An 18,860-nucleotide genomic window follows, 5' to 3' on the forward strand; every position below is an offset into this window, starting at 1 on the left:
ACCATCCAGTGCTTGGCTGATGAGATTGGACTAGTGCTGGGAGGGGATTGGTTTTTTAGCCTGTTTCATCCAGTACTGTGGAGCATGCTTTTGTTTTTTGGTTTCAGTGTGATGACAGCTTGATTTAAGAAATATTAGTAGAAATAATTTTCTGGTATCATTTAAAAAAAATAAGGTGGCATCATAAAACTTCCCTGTGGATTCTGGATGTTTATAGCTACCTTGAGTATTCCACGCTGATGCAAGGGTGATTGTTGTGCATTTTTAACATATAAAAATAATAGCATAATTTTGACTCTGTCCACTTGTTTTATTTCTAGGAACCCTAAGGACTCTGCAATATGAATAATTCTCTGGAGAACACCATCTCCTTTGAAGAGTACATCCGAGTGAAGGCACGATCTGTCCCACAACACAGGATGAAGGAATTTCTGGACTCCCTGGCTTCTAAGGGGCCAGAAGCTCTGCAAGAGTTCCAGCAGACAGCTACCACTACCATGGTGTACCAGCAGGGTGGGAACTGCATTTACACAGACAGTACAGAAGTGGCTGGGTCTTTGCTTGAACTTGCCTGCCCAGTCACCACCAGTGTTCAGCCACAAACCCAGCAAGAACAGCAGATCCAGGTTCAGCAGCCACAGCAGGTTCAGGTAAATGGAAAATTTTGAGGTTCAGCCTGTTTAATGTACTTCATTTGCTCTCAGGGTTTTGGTGAGTAGGACCATCACATTTATACAGATGTTATATATTATTTTTCACTAAGGGGAATTTTTATAGTTCTGCTTAACATTAAAAATATATTCAACCACTATAAATTGAAAAGACCACAGATACTTGCAGTTTGCTTTGGAGAGTTGAACAATATAGTAAAATTAAGGTCTTCTCGGACTGAATTTGGATGTGACTGAAGGTTTCCTTTCCCCTGTGCCAGCCAGGGCAGAAACAACATTGGAATACTAATCTGGGCTCATACTGAAAAAATCACGTTTGCTTTAAAATGAAAAGGATGGTCTGTTTTAGTAATGTTGAAATACATTTTCTGAGAAGATAAAAATTTTCTTCTTATTAGTAGTCTCCAATTAGAAATGCTATTTTTGTGTCATTTAACTCTGAATAGTTTTTTCACTAAGGGGACAGGAAAGGAAGTGAAATACGATGGAAAGGTAGGAGTATGGAGAAATGTGCCTGGTGAAATATAAAAGGTTTGATTATGGCCCTTTGCCCTTTAGAAATATACCAGTATATTGGCAGGACATGGGCTCTGAAACTGTAGTCCTGGTTTTATTATTATTTATTTTAATTAAGTTATTTGAAGGGCACAGAGATGGAGAGGGACAAACAGAAATCTTCCATATACTGATTTATTCCCCAGATATCTATAGTAGAAGAGCCCAGAACTCCATCTAGATCTTTCAAGTGGGCAGCAGGGACCCAGGTATTTTGTCTGTCAGCTGCTGTGCCTCCCAGGGAATTGGAGGCGGAGCTGGAACAGGAAGCCAGGCACTCTGCTAAGGACGGGGGTAGCCCAAGCACTGCTGCGCCAGATGCCAGCCCTGCTGAAGCACAGACATACACCTGTGTATTGTCATCCTTTGGTGTCCATAAGGGGTTGGTTCTAAGAACCTGCACAGATACTGAAATCTATACATGCTCAATTCCGTTGTATAAAATGTCATGGTATTGACATATATAACCTAAATATATATACTATGTGTAATGTAATCTCTATAATACCTAATAGAATGCAAATGCCGTGTAAGTAGTTAGTCTTTTGTTCAGTGAATAATAACAAAGAAGTCTGTTCATGATAAGTACAGGCTTTTTTTTTTTTTTAAATTTTAAGTTCTTCATTGGTTGAATTCACAAGTGCAGAACCCATGGATACAGGGAGTCCATCTTTTTATAGCTCACAGAATGTTAATGTCATTGGCAAGTTAGCAGTATAATAATTCAGTAATAGTTATCTGTGTTGTTTTGAATAAGAATCACCCCCTCCGCCCCCCCGCCCATTAATCTTTATTTTGACCAGATTACTAAGCTACTCTTTGTGTGGTTCCTTTCCTCCTATGGGGTATTACCTGTGATATTAGTCATTAGTGTATAGAGAAAACTTCATTTTTTCCTTTCAAACAAAATATTCCTACTTGAGCCTTTTTTTTTTTTTTTTGTCTTTGCCCAACTCAACTAGTTCTGAAAGTCTTGTCACAAATTTCTACCATGCAAGATGCTGATGAGATTTTTATGGTTTGTGGTATACAGTATGGGCCAGAGTACTTTTCCCCCTTTTGTTTAAAATTAGAAATTATCTTTTAGCCATGCTTTCTTTGAAGACTGGATAGTAAGCCTAGCTTACCTTTCTTAAAGTTAATCTTATTTTCATAATTTTTTTTAAAAGATTTATTTATTTATTTGAAAAGCAGAGTTAGAGATCTTCCATTCACTGGTTCACTCCCCAGATGGCTGCAACAGCCAGAGCTGGGCCAATCCAAAGCCAGGAGCCAGGAGCTTCTTCTAGGTCTCCCATGTGGGTGCAGGGGCCCAAGGACTTGGGCCATCTTGTCCTACTTTTCCAGGCATATTATCAGGGAACTGAATTGGAAATGAAGCAGCTAGGTCTCAAACTAGCACCCATATGGGATGTCGGCTTCACCCACTACACCACAGCACTGGCTTATTTTCATAAGTTTTAAAAATTATTATACCATGAATACATTTCCATTATTAACTAGCTTATGTGAAATGGTATTTCTGAAAGTAGACTTTATAGATTTAACTTAAAGATTGAAAATTGCACTAGTGTTACCTGAAAACTTTATGACAGTGTTAATATCAAAATCATGAACCAGACAATATGGATAAAAACTTTACACTAGACTTTGAAAAATATTTTCATTTGATGGCACAATGAAATTTAGGCCTACCAGTTACAAAATTGTTGTACAGGTATGTTCGTATCTTTTTTTTTTTTTTTAAGATTTATTTTATTTATTTGAAAGGCAGGGCCGGCACCATAGCTCACTTGGTTAATCCTCCGCCTGCGGGCCAGCATCCCATATGGGTGCCGGTCTAGTCCCAGCTGCTCCTCTTCCAGTTCAGCTCTCTGCTGTGGCCCAGGAGGGCAGTGGAGGATGGCCCAGGTGCTTGGGCACCTGTATCTGTGTGGGAGACTAGGAAGAAGCACCTGGCTCCTGGCTTTGGATTGGCGTAGCTCCGGCCATAGCAGCCATTTAGGGGCTGAACCAACGGAAAGAAGACCTTTCTCTCTGTCTCTCTCTCACTATCTAACTCTGTCAAATTAAAAAAAAAGAAAGAAAAAGATTTATTTATTTGAAGGGCAGAGTTAGAGTTGTCCTTCATCTGCTCGCTCTCTCCCCAAGTGGCTGCAACAATGAGGGCTGGGCCAGGGTGAAGCCAGAAGCCAGGAGCTTCTTTTGGGACTACTACATGTGTACAGGGGCCCAAGCACTTGGACCATCTTCAGCTTTTCCAGGCACATTAGCTGGGAGCTGAATTGGAAGTTGGGCAGCCAGGACTGGAACTGAGGCCCATATGGGATGTCGTTGTTGCAGACAGTGGCATTACCTGCTACACCACAAAAGCCTACCACGTGTTAGTGTCTTGATCTCTTCTATATGCCTTTTACAGTCTTATTTTAAAAATATAATTTTTGAAACTAAAACTATCAAATCATCATAGTTTAAGCCATTTGAAAGATAACACAGCTTTTTATTTTAATATTTATTTATTTGAAAGTTAGAGTTAGAAAGTTAGAGAAGGAGAAGCAGAGAGAGGTATTCCATCTCCTGGTTCACTCCGCAATTCACCACAATGGCTGGAGCGGTGCTGATCCAAAGCCAGGAGCCAGGTGCTTCCTCTGGGCCTTCCCACATGGGTGTGGAGGCCCAAGGACTTGGGACATCTTGTACTGCTTTCTCAGGCCATAGCAGAGAAAGCTGTATGGGAAGTGGAGCAGCTGGGACTTGAACCAGTGTCCATATGGGATGCCGGCACCGTAGGCAGCAGCTTTACCCGCTACGCTACAGAGCCAGACCCAACACAAGCTATTTTGACTTGAGCCTGTTCTTTCATATTTCTATTACAAAAAACCAGCTACAAACTTGACGAAAAGGAAAACTTAATGGAAAAATGAACAAGAGTATAAGTTAACAGCTAAGGAAGAGACACACATTGTACTAAACACCACTTCAGAAGATACTTCACACTGCTGATGATTGTGGAAATGTAAATTTAAAAAATGTTTGAAAATCTGTCATTTATTTGAAAGGCCGAGAGATAAAAACAGATCTTCCATCATCTGGTTCACTTCCCAAATGTATGCAACAGCTGGGACTAAGCCAGCTCAAAGCCAGGACCAAGAACTGGTCTCCCACGTGGGTGTCAGGGGCTTGAGTATTTAGACCATCATCTGCAGCTTTTTTGGTGCACATTAGCAGGAAGGCAGAGGGAAGCTGAGGAAGAACTCAAACCCACTCACTCTGTACATGATATGTAGGCATCCACATGGTGTCTTTTTGTTTTTTTAAAGATTTTATTTATTTATTTGAGAGAGTTACAGACAGAGGGAGGGATAGAGAGAAAGGTCTTCCATCTGCTAGTTCCACAACAGCTGGAACTGGTCCCATCTGCAGCCAGGAGCTTCTTCCAGGTATCTCACATGGGTACAGGGGCCCAAACAGTTGGGCCATCTTCTACTGGTTTCCCAGTGCACAACAGAGAGCTGGATCGAAACAGGAACAGCCGGGGTTAGAACCAGCACCCATATGGGATGCTAGCACCATAGGCAGAGGCGTTAGCCCACCATGCCACAACACTAGCCCCCCAAATGGTGTCTTAACTGCTAAGCCAAATGCCTACCTTCACCCTAGATTTTTTTTTTTTTTTAAGATTTATTTATTTACTTGAAAGAGTTACACAGAGAGAGGAGAGGCAGAGAGAAAGGTCTTCCATCCACTGATTCACTACCTAAATGGCTGTAACAGCCAGAACTGAGCCAGTCTGAAGCCAAGAGCTAGGAGGTTCTACCAGGTCTCCCACGTGGGTGCAGGGGCCCAAAGGCTTGGGCCATCCTCCACTGCCTTCCCAGGCACATTAGCAGGGAGCTGGGTAGGAAGTGGAGCAGCCAGGACTCAAACTGGTGCCCACAATTGATGATAGCGCTGCAGGTTGGTGTTTTAACACACTGTGCCACAGCACTGGCCCCAAGGCTGTCCCACACATGATGCCTGCATTCCATATTAGAATGTCTGGGTTGAGTCCTGGCTACTCCTCTTCCCATTTAGCTTCTTGCTAGTGCATACCATGGGAAACAGGAGTTGATAACTCAAGTACTTGAGTCAGTGCCACCCATGTGGGAGACCTGGATGGAGTGTGGGCTCCTAGCTTCAGCCTAGCCCGGCCCTGGCTGTTGTAGGCATTTGGGGAGTGAATCAACAGGTCAAAGATCTGTCCCTCTATCTTTCAAGAAAATTAAAATAAAAATAAATAGTATAAGAAGCATATTAAATTTCAAAAATTCTGACAACCAAAATAAACTTAAATTTTACATCTGTTTTTTGCAAACTTTTTGAAGTACTTATGTAGGAAGTTATTAATTTTTGTAGTTATCATAAGATTCTATGAAAATAATTTCTATTTATGTAGGGAAATAATTTCCATCTGTATAGGTAATTGTCCCCCCCTCCCTTTTTTTTTCAGATTTATTTTTATTTATTTGACAGACAAAATTACAGAGAGAGGTAGACACACACAGAGAGGTCTTCTATCCACTGGTTCACTCCTCAAATGGCTCCAACCGCTGGAGCTGTGCCGATCTGAATCCAGGAGCCAGGAGCTTCTGGGTCTCCCACATGGGTGCAGGTGCCCAAGGACTTGGGCCAACTTCTGCTCTTCCAGGCCATAGCAGAGTGCTGGATTGGAAGTAGAGCAGCCAAGACTAGAACTGGCGCCCATATGGGATGCCAGGGCTGTAATGTGCTATGCCACAGCACTGGCCCCACGAAATTATGCTCATTTTTAAGAGATGTTTACTGAAGCACTTAAGGGCCCAGAAACTTGGTGTTTACAGCTTACATGGAATTAATGCAGCTCAAAAATGGACAGAATATTTAAAAAACATGGAAAATATTGAAAAAGCAAAAAGTAATACAACCCATCAGGTTTTTTATGGTGTCATTTTCAGGTAAAATCAGAATTCTGAAAAGAGTAAGTAAATAAAGCCCTTTAACTAGATGTTTGGTGTAGCAGTGAAAGACAAATCTCTGCTTTTGCATAGAGTACACTCTAGCTACTGAGAGATAGGTGATAGATAAGAAAAGCCTTGTGTTACACAATGGGAAATTTTTTTCCTTTTTAGATTTTCTTTGTTTGAAAGAGTTAGAGAAAAGGAAAGAGGGAGATACTGAGAGGGAGATCTTGCAACTGCTGGTTCACTTTCCCAGTGGCCACACCATCCAGGGTTGGACCAAACCCAAGACGAGAATTTGGAATCCAGGTCTCCCATCCAGGTGCAGGGGCCCAAGCACTTGGACCATCTTCCACTGCTTTCCCAGGCACATTAGCAGAGAGGGACTGGAAATAGGGCAGCCAGGACTCGAATGGGTACCTGTATGGGATGCTGACTGCATTGCAGGTGGCAGCTTAACTCATTATGCCATAATACCAGCCCCTATGGTGATAAATTGAAAAACAAAATAGATGTGTCCATGTTAAGCCTCAGTGAGCAGGTTACATTTGAGTTAAGCTCAGAGAGCAAAGTGACTTGTGTTTGGCCTAGCAGTTGTGATACCTGCATCTGATATGAAGTACCTGGGTTTGAGTTCTGGCTCTGCTTCCCATTCCAGCTTCCCTCTAAAGCACACCCTGCGAACCAGCAAATGATGACTCAGGCAGTTGGATCCATGCCACCCACAGGATTGCGTTTCTGCTTTCTGGCTTCAGCCTGGCCTAAGCCCAGGCCATTGCAGGCATTGGGATACTGAACAAGCAGATGGGAACATCTTGAGAAATTTGGAAAGAAAAAGTTTTAGGTGGGAACATGCCTGCTTATTTGAAAAATGGCAGAAATACTAATGCCACTAAAGTGAATTGAGTGAATATCTAAGAACTGAAAGGTGATGGTGATGTGTGTTTGTGCTGGAGTATGGGGCCATACAGACTCAGCACTTCACACAGCTCAAAGGTTAAAGGGCCCTTTGCCCCATGGTAGCATCTTTTTTTTTTTTTTTTTTTTTTTTTTTTTTTTTTTAGATTTATGTAATTCTTTAAAAGGCAGAGTTAGAGACAAAGAGGGAGAGACAGATCTTCCATCTGCTGGTTTACTCCCCAAATGGCCATAAAGGCCAGAGCTAGGACAGTCTGAAGGTAGGAGCTTCTTCAGGATCTCCCACGTGAATGCAAGGGCCCAAGTACTCATACCCTTCTCCCCTGCTTTCCCATGCGCATTAGCAGGGAGCTGGATCAGTAGTGGAGTAGCTGGAACTCAAACCAGCTCCCATATGGGATGTCGGCATCACAGGTGGTAGGTTAACCCATTACGCCACAACACCGGCCCTTTTAGCGTCTTTCAACCCAACCATTTTCATAAGAATAAAAATGATGCCAGTATAAAGAATTTACAGCTTTGAGGGCTGCGACTTTTCTAGATTGCACTTTTAAAAAAATTGTGGTAAAACTAGATTGGTTTTTACAAACCATTTGCCAGGGTGGGGCATTTGGCACAGTGGTTAAGATGCTGTTTGGGATGCCTTTGTCCCATGTTAGAATGCTTGGTTCGAGTTCCAGCTATTCCGCTTCTGATCCAGCTTCCTGCAGTGCACGTCCCAGGAGGCAGCAGATGATGGCTCAAGTACTTGGGTGTCTGCCACCCAGGTGGGAGACCTGAATATTATTATTTCCATAATTTTAAATTTTAACTACTTCAGATGTAAAATGCCATCAGAGTATTTATACTTGTATGTTATTTTCTGATGGGGGTTAGATGCTCTCAGGACTTTGTCATAGTCCATTTGTGTTGCTGTAATAATATCTGAGACTAGGTTAATCATAAAGACAAGGAATTTATTTCTCACAGCTCTGGAGACTGGGATGTTCAAGGTCGAGGTGCTCACATCTGAAGAGGGTTGTCTTGACCATCAGCTCATAGAAAAAGGCAGAAGGGAAGGGGTAGAAAGTACACAGTCTCAAGTGCTTTTTACATAATTGGCATTAATCCTTATCACCTAAAAACTTCCAATTGTACTCCTACCTCCCAAAGCTATTGCATAGGTGATTAAATTATTTATTTATTTATTTATTTTTTGACAGAGTGAACAGTGAGAGAGACAGAAAGGTCTTCCTTTTTGCCGTTGGTTCACCCTCCAATGGCCGCCACGGCTGACGCGCTACAGCCGGCGCACCACGCTGATCTGAAGGCAGGAGCCAGGTGCTTCTCCTGGTCTCCCATGGGGTGCAGGGCCCAAGCACTTGGGCCATCCTCCACTGCCTTGCCGGGCCACAGCAGAGAGGTGGCCTGGAAGAGGGGCAACCGGGAAAGAATCTGGCGCCCTGACTGGGACTAGAACGTGGTGTGCTGGTGCCGCTAGGTGGAGGATTAGCCTAGTGAGCCGCGGCGCTGGCGCCTTTTTTTTTTTTTTTTTTTTTAGGTTTTATTTATTTGAGAGGGAGAGACAGAGAGTCATCCAGTATTTCTTTGTCTTTTTTTTTTTTTCTTTTAAGATTTATTTATTTATTTGAGAGGCAGAGTTACAGAGAGGTCTTCATCTGCTGGTTGAATCCCCAAATGGCCGCAAAGGCTAGAGCTGTGCCAATCCAAAGCCACCCATGGGTACAGTGGCCCAGGTAGTTAGGCCATCTTCTACAGCTTTCTTAGGCCATCAGCAGAGAGCTGGATAAGAATTAGAGCCGCCAAGACTTGGACCATTGCACATATGGGATGCTGGTGCCACAGGCGAGTGCTTGCCCTGCTAAGCCACGGTGCTGGCCCAAGCCCCTGTATTTCTTTTTTTACTCTCTGGATTGGATATGTGTCAGTGTTATGTTGTAGAATTTTGCATATTATTTTGGGAATTATGGCTTCCTCAGAAGCTTGGGTATGGTAGCCCTTCCTCAGATTACACAGGGACTCCACCTGAAATCTTTTTCCCCTGGGAGGGCTGGTTTCTCTATGTTGCCTGTCTCACTCATTGGTAAATCTTGTCGCTACAGGTACAGGTGCAGGTACAGCAGTCTCCGCAGCAGGTCCTGGCTCAGCAACTCTCCCCACAGCTCACCGTTCATCAGCCTGCCGAGCAGCCCGTCCAGGTCCAGGTGCAGATCCAGGGCCAGGCACCGCAGTCAGCAGCCCCCTCCATCCAGACCCCGTCTCTGCAGAGCCCCAGTCCCTCGCAGCTGCAAGCGGCCCAGATCCAGGTGCAGCACGTGCAGGCGGCCCAGCAGATCCAGGCTGCAGAAATCCCGGAAGAGCACATCCCACATCAGCAAATCCAGGCTCAGCTGGTGGCTGGCCAGTCTCTTGCTGGGGGTCAGCAGATCCAAATCCAGACTGTGGGTGCCCTTTCCCCACCATCATCCCAGCAGGGCTCACCCCGGGAAGGGGAGCGGCGGGTTGGCACGGCCAGTGTCCTCCAGCCAGTGAAGAAGCGCAAAGTGGACATGCCCATCACTGTGTCCTACGCCATCTCAGGGCAGCCGGTGGCCACCGTGCTGGCCATTCCACAGGGCCAGCAGCAGAGTTATGTGTCTTTGAGGCCAGACTTACTGACAGTAGACAGTGCCCACTTGTACAGTGCTACTGGGACCATTACTAGCCCTACAGGAGAAACCTGGACCATCCCTGTTTATTCTGCCCAGCCCCGGGGGGACCCTCAACAACAGAGCATTACCCACATTGCCATTCCCCAAGAAGCCTACAACGCAGTTCACGTCAGTGGCTCACCCACGGCCCTGGCAGCTGTAAAGCTGGAGGATGACAAGGAGAAGATGGTGGGCACCACGTCTGTAGTGAAAAACTCCCATGAAGAGGTAGTGCAGACCCTTGCAAACTCTCTCTTTCCAGCACAGTTCATGAATGGCAACATCCACATTCCAGTGGCTGTGCAGGCTGTGGCAGGCACGTACCAGAATACGGCTCAGACTGTCCATATATGGGACCCACAGCAGCAACCACAACAGCAAACTCCCCAGGAACAGACTCCGCCACCGCAACAGCAGCAGCAGCAGCTCCAGGTTACTTGTTCAGTAAGTGAGACTTTACCTGTAGGGCTGCCTGCTCCCTCAGGGCCCAGAACAGCAGAGAGTTTGCATGGCAACCTCTGCCTTGTTTACTGCCATGATGTTAATCTTACAGTGAAACACTACTCAGTATTTGGGAGAAGTAGCAAATGAGGTAGTATAATTGGTAAGAATTTGATCCTGGAAGTAAATGAAATGACCAGTAACTGCTTTGAGGCTTTGGGGTTAAGTGCCTCAGGTACTGTGTAATCTTGTCTTAAGAGTAAACTTACAGGTGGGCACCCTGAATGTTAGTGGTGTCCTAGAATCTACTCTCTTGCATCATATGTGAATGACTTACGGAGCACACAAACTGTAAATTCACTACAGTAGAAGGGCTGAGGTCGTTCCTTCTCTACTTGTCGTCTTTGGAATCAATTTAGGTGAATTAGAAGACCTAATGTACTTACTAGTGGGTGTGTTACAAGTGACCACCTTCAGGAGTGTTGCGTAAGGTACCTATGCACAGAGACCTTCCAGAATGTTTCTGTCATCTTTGAACATAAGTTAACCCTTGATTGTGGGGCTTTTTGACATGGCAGCTATGCTGACAAACCTTTTTTGACATTTATTTTGGAATGATTTTAGTTTTATAGAAAAGTTGTTAGGATTGTGTTGGCTTTTTTTTTAAATTTATTTGAAAGGCAGAGCTACAGAGACAGATCTTCCATCCACTGGTTCACTTACCACCTGGCCCCAACAGCTGGGTCTGGGTCAGGCAGAAACCAGGAGACAGGAATGCTGCTCTAGTCTTCCATGTGGGTGGCAGTGGTCCAAGCACTTGGGCCCACATTCACCGCCCTCACAGACGCATTAGCAGGAAGCTAGATTTTAAGCAAAATATCCAGGATTAGAACTTGCAGTTTTGATACAGGATGCTGGTGTGGCTTATCTTTACTGCATCATGACACCAGCCCCTCTTTTTTTTTTTTTTTTTTTTTTTTTTTTTTTTAGGATTTATTTGAAAGGCAGAGTGATAAGGAGGGAGGGACTGAAAGACATACCTTTTATCTGCTAGTTCATTCCTCAAATCCCACTACAGCCAAGGACTAGGAGTCAGGAATTCTATCCTTATATCCCATGTGGGTGGTAAAGACCTAAATACTTGGGCCATCACTTGCTACTTTCCAGACACTATAACAGGAAGCTGAATGAGAAGCATGGAGTAGGGGTTGGCGCTCTGGAATAGTAGGTTAAGCCTCTGCCTGCGGTGCTGGCATCCCATATGGGCACCAGTTCTAGTCCTGGCTACTCCTCCTCTGATCCAGCTCTCTGCTATGGCCTGGGAAAGCAGTAGAGGATGGCCCAAGTGCTTGGGTCCCTTCACCCACATGGGAGACCTGGAAGAAGCTCCTGTCTTTGGATTGGCTCAGTCCAGACTTTGCAGCCATTTGGGAAGTGAACTGGTGGATGGAAGACCTTTCTATCTCCCTCTCTCTGTAACTCTACTTCTCAAAGAAATAAAGTAATAACAAAAAGCATGGAGTAGGGGCTGTGTAGTAGCATAGTGGGTTAAGCTGCCGCCTGCAACACCAGCATCTTTTTTTTTTTTTTTTTTTTTTTGACAGGCAGAGTGGACAGTGAGAGAGAGAGAGACAGAGAGAAAGGTCTTCCTTTGCCGTTGGTTCACCCTCCAATGGCCGCCGCGGCCGGCGCGATGCGGCCGGCGCACCGCGCTGATCCGATGGCAGGAGCCAGGAGCCAGGTGCTTCTCCTGGTCTCCCATGGGGTGCAGGGCCCAAGCACCTGGGCCATCCTCCACTGCACTCCCGGGCCACAGCAGAGGGCTGGCCTGGAAGAGGGGCAACCGGGACAGAATCCGGCGCCCCGACCGGGACTAGAACCCGGTGTGCCGGCGCCGCTAGGCGGAGGATTAGCCTGGTGAGCCGCGGCGCCGGCCAACACCAGCATCTTATACGGGCACTGGTTCGAGTCCTGGCTGCTGTTTCTGATTCAGCTCTCTGCTAGTGCTCCTGGGAAAGCAGCCAATGATGCTGAAGCACTTGGGCCACTGCGCCCATGTGGATGACCTGGAAGAAGTGTTTTGGCTCCTGGCTATGACCTGTCCCAGCCCCCACTGTTGAAGCTATTTTGGGAGTGAACCAGCACATGGAAGGTCTCTCTCTCTCTCTGCCTTTCAAATAAAAGTAAATCTTAAAAAAAAAAAAAAAAAAAAAAAAAAAAAAAAAAAGTAGTAGTTAGGACTTCACACCATGTGTTCTGATAGTGGATACAGGCATCCCAAATAGTGGCTTAACTCACTACCCCACAATGCCCACTCCATAATTGGGATTTGTGAATTTCTTTTCTTCGTTTTATTTGAAAGGCAGGGAAGGAGACAAACCTTCTCTCCACTGGTTCATTCCCAGTGTGTCTGCACTAGCCAGGGCTAGGCCAGAGTGAAGCCAGGAGCCCAGAACTCCATCTGACCTGTGGATGGGGACCAAAGTACTTGAGCCTGCTGTCGCCAGGATGTGCATTAGCAGGAGGCTGGACTGGAAGTGGATTTGCTGAGACTTGAACCAGGCACTTCCATATGGCTTTCGGTGTTCCAAGGACTAAACTAATGTGCCAAAAACCTACCCTAGCTCGTTTTCCTGATTGCTTATCTTTTATGGATATCACAGGTGTGTGGATGGATTTTTTTTTTTTAGATTAATTTATTTGAAAGGCAGAGTAACAGAATAGCCATTTGTTGAATTCCCCAAATTGCTACACTGGCTGGGGTTGGGCGAGGTGGAACCAGGAGCCTGGGACTCCATCCTGGTTTCCCACATGCGTGGCAGGGGCTCAGTTACTTGGGCCATCTTCTGCTTTCCCAGGTGCATTTGTGGGGAGCTGAATTGGAATTAGAGCAGCCAGAACTTGAAGTGGCACTTCAATGTGGGATTCCAGCATTTCAAGCAGCGGCCCCAGATTAATTCATTAATACTGTTAGTAAACATTTTGGTCTTTTGTCTAGTGGAACTTTCAGCACAGCATCTAGAGCCTCTGTTCTCTGGCATCTCTCTGATGCCTCTGGGAGTAGGCTCCTGGAATGCATTTGAGGGAGCTAGCACAAATAAGTTAGTGAAGTACTATATTCAGCAGCTCCAGCCATAAATGATTAAGCAAAGCAGACTGAATGATGTAAAAGAAGCAAGAATAGATGGAATCTCTAAAAGTGGAAAATACGTATTGTGGGAGAAACTCTTCAAGGGCTTAAAAAAATTGCACCAAAATAAATTCGTCTTTTAATGGCATTTTTCTACAGACTTGTTGAAGCAGCTTTAAATGTTGCATTTTTGGTGACTTTGTTAAAGACCTTTTAAATACCTAGCTTTTAAATACCTAGCTTTTAAATACCTAGGCTTAAAAGTAGAACAAGACAGAGTCCTTACTTCAGGAATTTAAAATTTTTGTTCCTTTGATTTCTTTATAAGTTAGCGTAATCCTGTGATGTTGTGTGATACACAGAAAGACTGGGAATTCAGAAATTCTAGACTGAAAAGCAGAGTGATCTTCATAGAAAAAGATTTGAACTACGTAACTTAGATTAGGAGAAAAATAAAACAATATAGAAGCAGGGGTAGACAGAAGGGAGATGGCCTGGGACATGAGAGGAGGACTGTGGGAAAGGAGTTAGTATGGTCATAGGACTTTATCTTTCTCAAAGTGAAGATTTTTTATCTGCTCTTTGGTAGGAAATCTGAAATTTCCTACATTTTCTAAGAGTTAATAAGAGTAGGTAAGTAGAGTTATATGGAATAGGTTGCATATAGGAGAGACCAACCTGTAGATTTGTAAGGAGGTTCTATACTCAGCTTTTGTCCTTAGAAATAGAGTCCTTTAGGCCTCACTTCAGCTCTCTTGAGCTGATGGTCTAGTTATATCAGTTATTATTACCAGAAAAAAAAAATTGTGAATACCTGTCAATAAAAAAAGATGAGTTTGCTCATTTATACCCCAAACATTATTCTGCTCTCCTCAGCAAGTTCTGTGCTGGGTGCTGAGGAACAGAGATAGATCCTTTTCTTCTACCTTTGGACCACTTATAACCCATGGGGAAGACAGTTGTAGTTGCACTGTGATACGAGTTGAACCCTAACCTGAGCTGGTGGCAGAATATTCTCTTCCTTCACCTGTTACGAGTTGAGGACGTCCATACCCTTTAAGAAAGCTTTCACATCTCTATTTATTTTTACTTTTTGAGAGGCAGAGCCAGAGCCAGAGCCAGAGCGAGATCTCCCATCTGCTGGTTCGTTCCCCCAAATGCTCATGATGGGTGGACTGGGTCAGGCTGAATCCAGTAACCAAGAACTCTTTTTTTTTTTTTTTTTAAGATTTATTTATTTATTTGAAAGAATTAGAGAAGGAGACACACACACACACACATACACACACACAGAGATCTTCCATCTGCTGGTTCATGCCCCAAATGGCCCCAATAGCTGGAGCTAGGCTGATTGAAGCCAGGAGCTTCATCTGGCTCTCCCACGTGGGTACAGAGGCGCAAGTACTCAGGACATCTACTGCTGCCTTTCCCAGGCCCAGTAGCAGGGAGCTGGATCAGAAGTGGAGCAGCCGGGACTCAAACCGGCCCCTATGTGGGTTGCCAGCACCACAGGCAGCGGCTTAACCCGCTGTGCCACAGCATCAGCCCCAGGAACCAAGAACTTAATCCAGGTCTCTCACATGGTTGGCAGGGACTCAGGTACTTCAGTCATTCTGGAGTGTGCATCATCAGGAAGTTAGAGTCAAGAACAGAGCTCTTCATTGCTGGACTGAATAATACCCACCTCTCTTGAGACTATGTTTAAAAACAGATTTAGGGGGCTGGTGCTGTGGTGTATTAGCTAAAGCCGCCGCATGCAGTGAGGGGATCCCATGTGGGCGCTGGTTTAAGTCCTAGCTGCTCTACCTCCCGTCCAGCTCTCTGCTGTGGCCTGGGAAAGCAGTAGAAGATGGCCCAAGTCCTTGGGCCCCTGCACCCACATGGGAGACCCAGAAGAAGCTCCTGGCTTCACATTGGCACAGCTCTGGCTGTTGCAGCCAACTGGGGAGTGAACCAGTGGATGGAAGTCGTCTCTTTCTCTCTCTCTAATTTCCTCTTTCTCTCTGTAACTCTGCCTTTCAAATACAATAAATAAATCTTAAAAAAAAAAAAAAGGAAAAAGATGTAGAGTGACGCCTTCCCTACCTTGACTTCACATCTGCCTCCGCGTGTTTCCCCGTTTCTCTGCTGTGCTTTGTTCTCAGAACTCTCGAGCATTATCCTCATGAGTGGGCTCCCCTTGGCCTTCCCATTTTCATCTCAGCTCATGACCGAGTCTGTTCTTGACAGGGTCACGGGGCCTGTTTTCATCTCACAGCAACATGAAACACGACAGCTCATAACTGCCTCATTGAAACTTCGCCGTAGCTCACTTGGTTAATCCTCCACCTGTGGCACCAGCATCCCATATGGGCGCAGGTTCTAGTCCTGGCTGCTCCTTTTCCAGTCCAGCTCTCTGCTGTGGCCTGGGAGGGCAGTGGAGGATGGCCCAGGTGCTTGGGCCCCTGTACCCGCATGGGAGACCAGGAAGAAGCACCTGGCTCCTGGCTTTGGATCAGCCTAGCTCTGGCTGTAGTGTCCATTTGTGGGGTGAACCAACGGAAGGAAGACCTTTCTCTCTGTCTCTCTCACTGTCTAAATATCTGTGAAATTAAAAAAAAAAAAAAACAAAAAACAAAAAACTGTTTTCTCTGTGCTGTACACTGGTTTTCTTCCTTCCAGTGTGAATCTTCTTCCTTCCTAGGAGCCTTTGCTGGAGCCCTCTTGTTACCTGAAACTAGGGCTTAGTACTGGCCTTCTTTTCTACCTAAGGGGTTTCTGTCCATTTACCATCCTCTAGATAACTCTTGGTTCTGATGTTGCAAATGATAATTACTAATATTTAATAACTGCAAGGTACTGTTATCAATGATTTATGTATATTAATGTGATTTTTACAACTTTTTCAGGTATGTTCTAATATATCTCTTTTACAAACAAGGAAACTGAGGTACAGAGAGATGTAAGTGACAAGGTCAGGGGTCTGTAATTGGTATAGCATTTAAGTCACCACTGGGGACACCTGTATCCCATATAGGAGTGCCTGGTTCAAGTCTTGGCTCCTCTGCTTCTGGTCCATCTTCTTGCTAATGCACATTGTGGGAGATAGTTGATGACAGTTCAAGTATTGGGTCCTGTTACACACATGGAAAACCTGGATAGAATTTGGGGATCCTGGATTTGGACTGGATCAACAACCCCAGCTGTTGTGGGCATTTGTGAGTGATCCAGCAGGTGGGAGATGTCTCTCTGTTTGCTTTCAGATAGGAAAAATACATTTTTAGAAGACACGGTGAAAGCCACAGTTATTAAGTTTCAGAAGTGGCAATCAGTCCTCCTCAGGCAAGCCCTGGAACTAATCTGTTAACCCCTGCTTTGCTTTGATACACACATCTAAATTTGTGGACCATACCTTCCCTTCTGAGAACCCCTTCCTACACATTCAACTTTCTGTTTATCATTTACTTGGATTTCTTAATGGTGTATCTTTATTAGTATTAACTCTACCACTATTAAAAACTTCTTGCTCATTATTCGAGTCAGAAACCCACAGGTCATCCTTGATTTGCTTTCTCTTAGTCCTCAAAACAAGTTCATGAACATAGCATTTTAGTTCTACCATCAAACTTCAAAATATTTTTTTCTTAAAATATTTATTTTTATTTATTTGAAATACAGTGTTACATGGTGGGGGTTTCCTCTATCCACTGGTTCACTCCCCAAATGACCACAACGGCCCGAGCTGAGCCACTCCGGAGCCGGGAGCTACCTCCAGGTGTCCCACATGGGTGCAGGCACCCAAGTACTTGGGCCATCTTCTACTGCTTTCCCAGGGCATAGCAGAGAGCTGGATTAGAAGTGGAGCAGCCGTGACTAGAACTGGTGCCCATATGGGATGCTGGCACTTAAGGCTGGGGCTTTAACCCACTGTGCCACAGTGCCAGCCCTCAAAATCTTGAATTAACTCTACTGCTACCACTATAGTCTAGGCCACCAACACTTGCTTTCACTCTTGCTGTTGAATCTATTCTCCATGGAATAACAGGGTAATCTTAAAATGTAAGATCAAAACATTTCGCAGGTTTTTTTTTTTTTTTTAAGATATATTTATTTATTTGAAATTGAAAAGTAAAGATACAGAGAGAGTAGGAGAGAGAGAGAATCTTTTATCCTCTGGTTCACTCCCCAAATGACCCCAACAGCTGGGGCTGGGGCTAGGCCAGGCCAAAGCCTGGAGCTTTTTCCAGTCTCCCATGTGGGTGTAAGGGCCCAAATACTTAGGTCATCTTCCACTGCTTTCCTAGGCCATTAGCAGGGAGCTGGATCCAAAGTGAAGCAGCTGGGATTCAAACCAGCACCCATATGGGATGCCAGCATAGCATACAGACTTCTCTTTCTACGCCACTGTGCCAGCCCTACATTTCACAGTTTAAATATTTTGAAAGAGAGCTGGTGTTCGGCTTATTAAGCATTGCCTGTGTTCCACTTTAGAGTGCTTGGATTCTGAGTTCAGCTTCTGCTAATGGAATACTCGGGAAGTGATGATGCCTGAAGTAATTGTATTCCTGCCACCCACATGCTTTGGCCGCTTAATCCTAGTTGCCGTGGGCATTTGGGGAGTGAAACAGTAAATGGGAGCTCCGTTTTGCTTACTCTCAAAGGTCTCCCATTGTGTGTAGAAAAAAATATGGCACAGTGTACTATACCCTACATCAGTGGTCTTCAACCAGGCTTGTATGATTTCTACCCTTCTCCATTGATAATTTGGACATGTGTAGAAGAATTTTTGGTTGTAAAAATGCTTTAGGAATGTTATTTAGTGGATATGACCCATATGCTCTGGACCTGCCTACTCATTAGTCAGAAATCTAAATTTTCTTTTTTTTTCTTTTTTTTTTTTTTTTTTGACAGGCAGAGTGGACAGTGAGAGAGAGAGAGACAGAGAGGAAGGTCTTCCTTTGCCGTTGGTTCACCCTCCAATGGCCGCCGCGGCTGGCGCACCGCGCTGATCCGATGGCAGGAGCCAGGTACTTATCCTGGTCTCCCATGGGGTGCAGGGCCCAAGCACTTGGGCCATCCTCCACTGCACTTCCGGGCCACAGCAGAGAGCTGGCCTGGAAGAGGGGCAACCGGGAAAGAATACGGCGCCCCGACCGGGACTAGAACTCGATGTGCCGGCGCCGCAAGGCAGAGGGTTAGCCTAGTGAGCCGCGGCGCCGGCCAAGAAATCTAAATTTTAACCTTAGATATCTGATACTGGTATTACCATTCAACCACATGAGTGTGGGGTTCTGGTTTGGGTATGGAAGATGATGAGTTCTGTCTGTAGTTATTAATTTGAGGTAGTTCTGAGATGTTAAGCTGGTGATATACAATACCCATTAGTTTTTGTTGCTGGCGGGTTTTTTGTTGTTGTTTAATTTATTTGAGAGACAGACAGAAAGGATGAGACAGAACCAGCTGCCTTTTTGTTCAATCTGCAAGTGCCAGTAATGGCCCT

General features: G+C 44.9%; 1 protein-coding gene across 7 annotated transcripts in view; it reads left to right on the forward strand.

Moving 5' to 3' along the window:
• The window catches only part of QRICH1 (glutamine rich 1), a 56,283-nt gene that overhangs the window by 15,382 nt on the left and 22,041 nt on the right, over positions 1-18,860 (forward strand). For all 7 annotated transcript variants that reach the window (XM_070050816.1, XM_008260628.4, XM_008260626.4 and 4 more), the window contains 2 exons: positions 321-650; positions 9,223-10,254. In XM_070050816.1, coding sequence (XP_069906917.1) covers positions 342-650; positions 9,223-10,254 — 1,341 coding nt within the window. In that variant the 5' untranslated portion in view covers positions 321-341. The remainder of the gene's footprint in view (positions 1-320; positions 651-9,222; positions 10,255-18,860) is intronic.

The sequence above is a fragment of the Oryctolagus cuniculus genome, chromosome 10, assembly GCF_964237555.1.
Source record: "Oryctolagus cuniculus chromosome 10, mOryCun1.1, whole genome shotgun sequence".
In the NCBI taxonomy this organism is placed as follows: domain Eukaryota; kingdom Metazoa; phylum Chordata; class Mammalia; order Lagomorpha; family Leporidae; genus Oryctolagus; species Oryctolagus cuniculus.